The 10,747-nt window shown below is 49.6% G+C and overlaps 2 protein-coding genes across 4 annotated transcripts; one reads left to right on the top strand and one right to left on the bottom strand.

The window, feature by feature from the left end:
• Positions 1-231: 231 nt before the first annotated feature.
• On the bottom strand, positions 232-1,712 carry tmem242 (transmembrane protein 242). The gene is made up of 4 exons (XM_068342642.1): positions 1,598-1,712; positions 1,317-1,417; positions 1,001-1,138; positions 232-372 (listed from the first exon to the last, which is right to left on the bottom strand). Exons 1-4 carry the CDS (start codon positions 1,671-1,673, stop codon positions 259-261), a joined length of 429 nt encoding a protein of 142 aa, XP_068198743.1. The 5' UTR covers positions 1,674-1,712; the 3' UTR covers positions 232-258.
• Positions 1,713-1,932: 220 nt separating this feature from the next.
• LOC137613301 (palmitoyltransferase ZDHHC14-like) lies at positions 1,933-6,686 on the top strand. 3 transcript variants are annotated; one of them, XM_068342398.1, is made up of 10 exons: positions 1,933-2,727; positions 3,247-3,407; positions 3,563-3,706; positions 4,114-4,251; positions 4,373-4,421; positions 4,567-4,669; positions 4,784-4,893; positions 5,143-5,245; positions 5,320-5,704; positions 6,020-6,686. In XM_068342398.1, exons 1-9 carry the CDS (start codon positions 2,480-2,482, stop codon positions 5,668-5,670), a joined length of 1,407 nt encoding a protein of 468 aa, XP_068198499.1. In that variant the 5' UTR covers positions 1,933-2,479; the 3' UTR covers positions 5,671-5,704; positions 6,020-6,686. The 3 variants fall into 3 exon arrangements, with proteins under 3 accessions (XP_068198499.1, XP_068198498.1, XP_068198500.1); XM_068342397.1 differs by having other exon boundaries at positions 5,320-6,686; XM_068342399.1 differs by lacking the exon at positions 3,563-3,706 and having other exon boundaries at positions 5,320-6,686.
• Positions 6,687-10,747: the final 4,061 nt, after the last annotated feature.

Here is a 10,747-nt window from a genome sequence, read left to right as displayed (position 1 = left end):
TTTCACACGCTAACTCCACCCCCCCAGGAGACGAAGCTGCTGTCCCAGCGGGGGAAAGGAACCCCCCCCCCCCCAGGCTGGAGGAACGTTCCTCACTTCCTGTTCCTGCTCCAGTCAGGTAAAAGAACCCCGTGGGGGTTCTGGTTCCGTTGGATCGCCGGGGGTTATGCTGGGAACCCAACTGACGATGGGCGGGGCCCTCCGGTCGGCGCCGCGTCGAACACGCCCAGAGCCGGGTCACTTTGACCCAGAACCGGGTCACTTGGACTTGAAGACAGCGTCCCAGTCCACAGGTTCCGATCCAGCTGCAGACCTGCTGGACTTGGGGATGGACGGGAAGACGGACTGCATCCTGTGTCTGAAGTCTGAGAGCTGAGGGCGGAGTCAGAAGAAGGGCGGAGTCAGAAGAAACGTTCAGGTTGGACTCAAATCCGTTGACAGATTGACTGAACGTCTCAAACCGGATTCAGGATTTAAATTGTTTTGGTGATCCAGAGATTTTTCAACAACTTTGAAATTTTAAAAAAATATTTCCTCAAATTTGTCTCCATTGAATATTCCTACGATTGACTTCAAAGGCTTCAGATTTGGTTTTTAAACGTTTGTCTTCAATTAAAATAACTATAGCTAAAATAACTCTAAAGATTTCAACTACTCATTTGTAACTTTTCAAAACAGTTTTCATTACAGAAAAACATTAAAGTTTCTTCTTTACAGAACACTCTGGAGTTTTGCAAGAAATATTTATGTCACCCAAGATTTCAGGCTTCTCAAAATAAGTCCAGTTTTTTTAATCTATATTTTTAATACATTTTTTAAATTTCAAATAATTAAACTTAGTTCTTTGTTTCCTACATTGGAGGTTTATTCTCAAATGTTTCCAAATATAAAGGTACAGTTTCATGCGTTATGTTGGCGACGACGGCCTCGGTTCTAAATATCCTCTGGTTCATTTACTGATCAGATTGATTGATCTTGTTGGCTAGCAGTAGATACGTACGCTGTGAACGCCGAGGAGTTTCCACGCCGTGAAGCTGAGCAAACCGACGCCGCAGCAGGAGAGCAGAGAGCCCCACCCCAGAGCCCTGAGGGCCAGAGACACGCCCCCCTCAGGGGCCGCCGCCGTCGCCATGGCGCCCTGGAAGGAGCCAGAGCAAAGCATCACAGGGTGGAGTCAGCCTGGTGTCAGGGGGCGGGGTCAGTCAGCCTGGTGTCAGGGGGCGGGGTCAGTCAGCCTGTTGTCAGGGGGCGGGGTCAGTCAGCCTGGTGTCAGGGGGCGGGGTCAGTCAGCCTGGTGTCAGGGGGCGGAGCCTCACCTTCTGGAACCATTCTGGACTTTTCTTCTTGGTCATCGCCAGCGTGGACCCGAACCCGGCGATCATCCCCACCGACGCCACCGAGGTCAGGAACGCTGCTCCTGCACACCGGGGGTCAAAAGTCATCCTGGAACCAGGAAACGACCCAGACACCGGTTCGAAACCGGAAGTTGACATTGTTGTGACCCCCAACAGAAATAACCCTCAACAACCCGGATGCTAACAGCTGTAACGCAGCAAACAGCTAGCCCACGTTAGCTACGAGCTAACTGCTAGTTTACCTTTTAGCAGCCGCATTTTCTCCTCTCCCGTAGTTTGTTCTTCAGTTGGAGGCGCGCGCTCACCAGCCACCGTCATCTTGATTGAGTCCGTCCGGATAAAATCACCGGGTAGAAACAAGCTAACCGGGAACGTTAGAACGTAGTTTAACGAGAAAAAAGAAAATTCATTTCAAATAATAAAATTAAATTATTACACTTAAATCTAAATATTGTTTATAGTTGTGTTTGAAGATGCATTTTTTAAAATATTTTTTACAAAAATATACGTTTTTTACATATATTTCCGGAGTTGACGGAAATGACGTCATAAGTGAATCCCACTCAAAGATCGACTCTATATGGTGAGTGGTGGATTTGACAGGAGCTCTCACTCTGATCCTAAAACTTTGATTTCGGTTCGGATTTCAACTTATTAGAACGTGAAAACAGATGATTCCTGAAAGAAACGTTTGGAATTGAATTATCAAAGAACGATCGATAAGTCTGTAGCAGAGAACCGGTGGAACTTGTTCTAAACGACTCTGACAGAATGTGACATTGGTTCTTCTGTACAGAGTGGGCCCTCTTCCTCACGGAGGATCCCTCCGGAGCCGCTGTGCGGATCGGGATGCTCGTCACGTCCTCCTCACCGACCCCGACCGGAGCTCCACAACCGCTGCTGCCTTCACCCCCCCGTACCGTCCGGCTCCAGAACCGGAAGCTCCAGGGACCCGGACGCTAGATTACGCGCGAGAGACGCAGCGTGGGCGCGAGACGTGGGCGGGTTTGGCGCGCGCTTTTGACCACGAGTTTGTTTGTTTACGAACCTGTGGGAGTCCATCAGGTCCACGGACCGGATATGACGACACCCTGAACGCCACCCGTGGCCGCCCCAGGGGGGCCATGTTTCCGGTCCACCATGCAGGTCTGGACCAGCAGAACCAGTACCTCCAGGTCTGCACCCGCAGCGGCGGGACCGAGCCGTCCTGCCCCGGCCACAGGAGGTGCTCCCCCCGCAGGAAGTGGCAGGTGTTCCCGGGACGGAACCGGTTCTGCTGCGGCGGGAGGATCATGATGGGGGGGCAGACCGGGGTGTTCTACCTGACGCTGGTCCTCATCCTGGTCACCAGCGGCCTGTTCTTCACGTTCGAGTGAGTGGAGACACACACACACACACACACACACACACACACACACAGACACACACACACACAGAGACACACAGACACACACACACACACACACACAGACACGCACACACACACACACACAGACACAGATCAGAAACCCTCACAAGAGCATCGTGACCTTTGACATCTGCGAGTGATCAGAACTTCACCATCAGGAATTATTGGTTGAAGACTTTAAAAAATGTTTAATTTAAACTAAAAACATTGTAAAATCAGATTCCAAAAATAAAAATTGCTGAAACATCAAAAGAATAACCGCCATTGATGAGGTGACCGTCCTGCAGGTCGTCCAATCAGATCAGTCCATTTTACATCAGGTACCCGCCCCCCTGACACGCCTCCTGACACGCCCCCTGACACGCCCCTGACCGGCGGTACTCAGGGTGTCAGCCTGAGTACCACACTTGTTGTTTATCCACCAAAGAGCGTCTGATTGGCCGAGGGCCTGACTGGGCGTGTCCGTCTGCTTCCTGTCTGCAGCTGCCCCTTCCTGGCGTCCCACCTGAGCCCCGCCATCCCGGCCCTGGGGGCCGTCCTGCTCTTCTTCGTGCTGGGGATGCTCCTCCGGGCGAGCTTCACCGACCCGGGCGTCCTCCCCCGGGCCACGCCCGACGAGGCCGCCACCCTGGAGAGGCACATCGGTAACCATGGAAACGCAGAACTCTGACCTCTGACCCCGTTCAGGTCTCCATCCTCATTCTGGAACCCCCAGAGGTTCAGTCAGGAAGGTGACCTGAAGGTTAGCTCTGAGGCTAACGCTGAGGACCGACACCTCCCTGTGTTCTTCTGCCCCCAGACGCGCTGGGCGGGGCCAGGCTGCCCCCCCGGACCCGGGAGGTCCTGATCAACGGACAGACGGTGAAGCTCAAGTTCTGCTTCACCTGTAAGATGTTCCGGCCCCCCCGGGTGTCGCACTGCAGCCTGTGTGACAACTGTGTGGGTCAGTCCGCTAGCGTCGCTAGGCTGGCTAAGCTAGGCTAGCTGAGGTAGGCTAGCTGAGGTAGCGTGTGGACGTTTAGCCCCGTGCTTTGCCTCTCAGGTAACAAACGTCCAGCTACAGCAGGAGAGCCCCCCCAGTGCCTCATGTCTTTAGCTACATTAGCCAATTAGCTAGTGTCTTTAGCTAAACTAGCTAACATTCATTTGTAGTTTTTGAAAATTTTGAAAATTGAAATTAAATTTATAGAAATGTACTTCCTGCGACCAGCTACAGCTAAAACACAAAGTCTCTAGATAGCTGCTGTTAGCTTGCTAGCCGTTGCAGCTTTTGGGGTGTTAGCATCAGTTTGGTGGTTAATGGGCTTCAGACTGTTCTCACATGGTTGTTGGTTCTGCCCCCCCCACCAGAGCGCTTCGACCACCACTGCCCCTGGGTGGGTAACTGCGTGGGGCGGAGGAACTACCGCTTCTTCTACCTCTTTATCGTCTCGCTGTCCTTCCTCACCATCTTCATCTTCGCCTTTGTCGTCACGCACGTCGTCCTCCGTGAGTAGCTACCGGTTAGCATTAGCATTAGATCATAACCCGTTCAATCTGATTGGCTGAACCTGAATCACCTGACCTCTGATTGGCTGAACCTGAATCACCTGACCTCTCGTCCCTGCAGGATCCAACCGGACTGGGTTCCTGAGCGCGCTCAAAGACAGTCCAGCCAGATATCCTCACCTGTTTGCCCCGCCCACAAGTCACATGACCACAGCAGCATTCATTACATGCCTTGCAGTCACCTGATTTGTGTAGCCCCTCCCAGTGGGAGGGGCTAAAGTACCCACACCCTCCGTTCCTCCTTGACTCGCCCACCGTCCTGGAGGTTCTGGTCTGCTTCCTGTCCGTCTGGTCCATCGTGGGTCTGTCGGGGTTCCACACCTACCTGATCAGCTCCAACCAGACCACCAATGAGGACGTGAGTTCACCCAGAGGCCCCGCCCACCAGGAAGTCAGCACAACGCCAGAGGGTGTGGTCACAGTCTGAAAACTGAACCTTGTGTTTCTCTTCCTGGTCCTGGTTTTGGTCCAGATCAAAGGGTCCTGGTCCACCCAGCGAGGGAGGGGGAACTTTAACCCCTACAGCTCTGGAAACATCCTGACCAACTGCTGCGCTGTTCTGTGTGGACCCCTCCCCCCCAGGTCAGCCCCGCCCCTCCAGACCCGGGACCAAAGTAAAGCCAGGACTAAACTGTGCTGTCATTTGACCTCTTCCTCCTCCTCCTCCTCCTCTTCCTCCTCCTCCTCCTCTTCCTCCTCCTCTTCCTCCTCCTCTTCCTCCTCCCCCTCCTCCTCTTCCTCTTCCTCCTCCTCTTCCTCTTCCTCCTCCTCTTCCTCCTCCTCCTCTTCCTCCTCCTCTTCCTCTTCCTCTTCCTCCTCCTCTTCCTCCAGTCTGATTGATAGGCGGGGCTTGATCCGGCCCGACACAGCCCAGACGGCATCCCAGTCCAACGGCACCGGTAGCCACGCCCCCAGCCATTCCGGAGGTCACATGGTAGGGTGACATCACTGGTGCTAGCTGTTAGCTTAGCGGCTAGCTGCTCTTCATCATCTGTTTGTCTTCCTCAGTGCCTCCAGAGCACCAAGTTCGTCCTCCAGGCCGTGGCCACGCCCCTCCTCCAGGGCGGCCCCTTGGCTCTGGCCCCCCTCCCAGGGAGGCCCTCCTCCCTGGGGGGCCCCTGCGCCTACCTTGCCCCCTCCCAGCCCCCCATCCCGTCCTCGCGCTGCCACCACCACCACCTCCACTTCATCAGCCCCGAGGACACGCCCCGCACCACGCCCCAGGGCCCCCCGCCCTGCCCCGCCCACCTGCACCTCCACCCGCACCTCCCCGCCCCCATTGGCCCGTACGGCCCCCCCCAGCAGGACGCCCTGCACGAGGACTCGGTGAGGGGGCTGGTCAAACTCAGCTCCGTGTGAGCCAACCAGCGCTGGGGGCGGGGCCCAGCTGCAGGTAGCCCCGCCTCTATCTGTGATGTCATCTGATGATTCATCTGGAATGACCCTTTGATCCGCTGGCGTTGTTACGCTAACGCTAGCCAGCTAGCTCATTCAGCTATGGCTAACGTGCTTTTGTCCACACAGTTAGCACAAAGACACGCTAATGCTAACGCTAACGATACACTCATTGTTTACAAATTCTTCTTTGAAGAAGAAACCGTCACGAACAGGGGCGTGTCAACACATTGGCTCCGCCCACATTACCACTGCCTAATGTCTAGTGTAGAGAAGTGATGATGATGATGATGATGTCACAACTTTTACCCAGAATAAGCTAACAGTCGGACCGGAACCGGACCCAGAAGGACCGTTTGAGTGAACCCTGTCGGGTTCTGGACCACAAACCGAAGCGGAGCGACAACACTGCCACCTGCTCAACCGAGGCCCCGCCCACCGCTGGCCCCGCCCACTGGTGAAAACACAAAAGTGTCCCACTGACCCACAAACCTGCACCAGAACCGAGTCCAGATGCTTGTTGTTTGTTTGTTTGTTTGTTTTGAGCGCCCCCCCCCCCCCCCAGATCGTGTTCTAATTCAAAACAAAACACTTAAGAACAAAATTAAAAGGTTTTGTTTTCATTTTGTTTGGGTCGTGTTAAAAAACTTATATTTATGTCTCAAAGGTTTGGTCAACCAATCAGAAACGGTCCCGCCTCGTGGGCGGAGTTTGTAGAGATTGTCAATAGCTTAAAATCTATTAGAAAGATAACTGATCAGTTATCAGTTCTGAGATGCCGACGGTGATAGAAATGAATCCATGTGATGATGTTATTATTTATTAGTATTACCAATAATAACGTTATTGATGATAATACTAGGTGCTGAAGCCTCACCTGAGCAATGCCTTCTGGGAGTTGTAGGCAGCTGTAAGTTTTTGGGTTTATGTTTATTTTTATGAATGTAATAAAAACTTTATTCTGAATTAATTAATAAAGACAAACCAGTTCAAATCAAATCAGTTTGACCTCTGACCTTTGTGTTCCACCACCACTGTCAGATAATGTTGCTGATCGATCCACTGTTTTCTAATCCGGTCACCATGACAACCATTTGTTTTAACTCCCTAAACTTCAAGAATATCTAAAGGTATCTCGTTAATCCAGTTTGTGTCAGGTTCACTTCCTGTCTGTTGTTGTCCACTTCCTGTCTGATTTTGGCGCCGATCCCTACCCTCTGGTCTCAGACCGTGACTTCCTTCTTGTCTGTGATCGTTGACCCCGCCCCTGATTGGCTGCATCTGTGTCCCCCTCCGTGAAATCTATTGTTCCATCAGACATGGGGGGGTGAAACACCTCTGAATATGTTGTAGCCTCCCATCACCTGGGGGTTGGTGACGAGGTGTTCCCTCTGTGACAAGAGACACAGCAGAGCCAATGAGCGTTTTTTCTTTCAGGTGTTTTCCATTGATCATCCTGGTGAGTTGGCTGTTCAATACTGACATCCGTTACATTTCTTTAATGCTACCATGAAAGATTGGATGAAGTAAAAACCAGTCAGGATAAACCTGTTTGTGTTTATTCAGTGTTTGTTTTGTGATTATTATGCTGGTTGTAAATGCAAATTAAGTAAACACATGTGTGTGTATGGATAGGCTAATGTTCTGGAAATGAGTACAACCTGTGTGTGCTAAACCTACAGCACCTACTGTAGGTACAACGTGTGTGTGCTAAACCTACAGCACCTACTGTAGGTACAACGTGTGTGTGTGCTGAACCTACAGCACCTACTGTAGGTACAACCTGTGTGTGCTAAACCTACAGTACCTACTGTAGGTACAACGTGTGTGTTAAACCTACTGTACCTACTGTAGGCCCAACGTGTGTGTGCTAAACCTACAGTACCTACTGTAGGTACAACGTGTGTGTGCTAAACCTACAGTACCTACTGTAGGCCCAACGTGTGTGTGCTAAACCTACAGCACCTACTGTAGGTACAACGTGTGTGTGCTAAACCTACAGTACCTACTGTAGGCCCAACGTGTGTGTGCTAAACCTACAGTACCTACTGTAGGCCCAACGTGTGTGTGCTAAACCTACAGTACCTACTGTAGGCCCAACGTGTGTGTGCTAAACCTACAGTACCTACTGTAGGCCCAACGTGTGTGTGCTAAACCTACAGCACCTACTGTAGGTACAACGTGTGTGTGCTAAACCTACAGTACCTACTGTAGGTACAACGTGTGTGTGCTAAACCTACAGTACCTACTGTAGGTACAACGTGTGTGTGCTAAACCTACAGTACCTACTGTAGGTACAACGTGTGTGTGCTAAACCTACAGTACCTACTGTAGGTACAACGTGTGTGTGCTAAACCTACAGTACCTACTGTAGGTACAACGTGTGTGTGCTAAACCTACAGCACCTACTGTAGGTACAACGTGTGTGTTAAACCTACTGTACCTACTGTAGGTACAACGTGTGTGTTAAACCTACAGTACCTACTGTAGGCCCAACGTGTGTGTGTTAAACCTACAGTACCTACTGTAGGTACAACGCACCAGAGTTGGGCTCACATTTGATCTGTTTTCTTTTTGTCGGTTAGCATGAATGAAGTCATGCTATGCTAGGCTATGTAGGGAGGTCTGCTTTGTTTCAAGTTTGTGTTGTGTGTGTGTGTGTGTGTGTGTGTGTGTGTGTGTGTGTGTGTGTGTGTGTGTGTGTGTGTGTGTGTGTGTGTGTGTGTGTGTGTGTGTGTGTGTGTGTGTGTGTGTGTGTGTGTGTGTGTGTGTGTGTGTGTGTGTGTGTGTGTGTGTGTGTGTGCGTGTGTGCGTGCCGGACCTACAGTATAAAACTAAAACTCAGTAAGTTGGTCTCATATTTTCTTTCCTATTACCTGTCAGCATAAATAAAGTCAGCTAATGCTAGGCTAAGTAGGGAGTTGTGCTTTGTTTCGTATTGTGTGTGTGCGCGCGCACGTGTTAGAGTCGATTGCTTGCTGGTCGCCATAGCAACAACGCTCATAGGTCTGTCCTTATCCAGAATCAGAACATTGGTGTCCTGACATTAGTGTCCCTCTTCCTTGTGCATCCTTTCAGCCTACAGCTTGAAGGGACGTGGGGGGCCAAACTGACCCAGTGGACACTCATACTGTTGGTACACAGCTGTCCTGCAGGACTCTTCATTCCCACTATTGAAGTAAAGGTATGTACAAGTCATATTCCATACAATGTTTTAATAAAATTGGTTAAATACACTAATTTTCTAAATATAGTTGTCTATAGGTGTTAGTGAATGCACATGTGTTGATAGTAGTTCAGTAAAAAATAAGAGTGTTGTGTATTAGAATGTTCCAGCAAGACAGTAGGTGAAGTGAAGACTTTAGTATAATTTTTTGAGACAGATTCATGTATGTCATGTATTGTTTTGGCTCCTTATGTCGTTACGTTTGGTGTTCCCCTCTACAAGATCCACTTTCCAAAGGCTTTTGAAGGGACAATGCAGAGTCAAACCTCACAAGACAGAGCCAACATTCTGTTAGTGTTGTAATATTTTAATATTTCAAACAAACATGTTGTAAAATTCTGTTGGTAATTGTTCACAACAAAACACAGTGAAAAGTAACCATACAAATAAATAAATTAGTAGCAAGTACCAGGATGTATTTTGAACACAATTTTTCTGAACAAAGAAATGAATGAAACAATATCAATAACAGTAAAGATCAATCTTTGTGTTTTATTGAACAGGTTTTGTAGCTGACATGTTGGACCTCATATGTGACAAAGTCTTGGTGGACCCCGTGTCATATGTAACAGACAAGAAAAGATTGTTTAACTTTGGAGTTTTATTAATTTCACCAAAATCCCTCACGATGTGTTTTGATTTCTTTTGAGGATGTGAAATTATTTATCTCAGTTTTATATTTTGTATTTCCTTTGCGCTCACGGTCAGCACCTTTATTTTGAAGAATAAAGGAAGTGATGTCGGTAACATCCGGTCCGTCCGACTCTCGTCAGTCTGCTTGAACCTGACTGCGGGGGGTAGGTGCACCGGTCCGCTGTCCAGAAAAAGTTTTAGTTACAAGTTTTGATGGCGATTTCTTGCGGTGGTGGGGGGTGTTGTTGTTCGGTGACGTGTTTGTGGTGTTTTCTGTTGTGGAATGTAATCGATTAGCTGCTATTGAATGGGAAAATGTAAGCTAGCTTTCCACGTGTTCTACCTGTGTGTGTTAGGGGTGTGTGTGTTAGCGGGTGTGTGGGGGGGTGCAGGAGCGCCCGTCCTAACTGTTCTCTCCTTGTTAACCCAACCTAACACATTTCCCCCTTGTGTTAGGTGTTGCATGGAGGGCATGAATATTCACACTCTGTTTTAATGTCATCACGCTGCAGGTATGTGTACAGGTGTTTAGTGTCCTGTGTTATGTTCACAAATTGTAGGTTTTCTTTCATGTACATTGTATTTTATTTTCATTTATATTTTATTTATTTTCTGTGAAATTTTGAATGTTTTAAGTGAGTCTGCCCTGAACCTGACTGCGGGAGGTGTTGCATGGAGGGCATGAATATTCACACTCTGTTTTAATTTCATCACGCTGCAGGAATAAACTCCTACCGAACAAGTCGTCTCTGTGTCCAGACTATTGCGCACCAGAACACAACGCAGGGTAGTCGGAGCGTACGGACCGCCCCGGCTACACACACACAACTGAGATGTTGTCCATTCCTGTCCCAGAGAATCTGTCTGCCCAGTGTGAGCGTCGGGACAAGGAGGAGGTCATTGCCAGCTACATGACCAGGGTCAACCAAGACTCGGTCTAAATCCAGCGTAGTGGCCTTCGTCTTCAGGAAACTCCTGGCGTATGTGAAGGACCACACAGGCTGGGATGACGACCCGGATTCTGTGTCCTAAGTAGCCCCAGCACCAGCCAACAAAGGGGCCATAGGCCAGATGTCTGCACCGTCTACAGAAGGAGGACACAAAACTATTTATTTCACAATGTTTAAATCCTGAGTATTACAACTGTTGTTGATCTCCTGACAGGATGGCTCTGTGTTCTCA

Source organism: Antennarius striatus, chromosome 19 (genome assembly GCF_040054535.1).
Source record: "Antennarius striatus isolate MH-2024 chromosome 19, ASM4005453v1, whole genome shotgun sequence".
Classification (NCBI taxonomy): Eukaryota; Metazoa; Chordata; class Actinopteri; order Lophiiformes; family Antennariidae; genus Antennarius; species Antennarius striatus.
This window is presented reverse-complemented; position numbering and strand designations above follow the sequence as displayed.

Bases quoted from the DNA above. Each gene is read 5' to 3' on its own strand.
- LOC137613301 (XM_068342398.1), top strand. From the start codon at position 2,480: ATGTTTCCGGTCCACCATGCAGGTCTGGACCAGCAGAACCAGTACCTC. The intron at 3,408-3,562 runs GTAACCATGGAA...TTCTGCCCCCAG, and splicing joins CACCCTGGAGAGGCACATCG to ACGCGCTGGGCGGGGCCAGG. The intron at 4,252-4,372 runs GTGAGTAGCTAC...TCGTCCCTGCAG, and splicing joins CGTCACGCACGTCGTCCTCC to GATCCAACCGGACTGGGTTC.
- tmem242 (XM_068342642.1), bottom strand. From the start codon at position 1,673: ATGACGGTGGCTGGTGAGCGCGCGCCTCCAACTGAAGAACAAACTACG. The intron at 1,418-1,597 runs GTAAACTAGCAG...CCCGGTGTGCAG, and splicing joins GAAAATGCGGCTGCTAAAAG to GAGCAGCGTTCCTGACCTCG. The intron at 1,139-1,316 runs GTGAGGCTCCGC...GGCTCCTTCCAG, and splicing joins GTCCAGAATGGTTCCAGAAG to GGCGCCATGGCGACGGCGGC.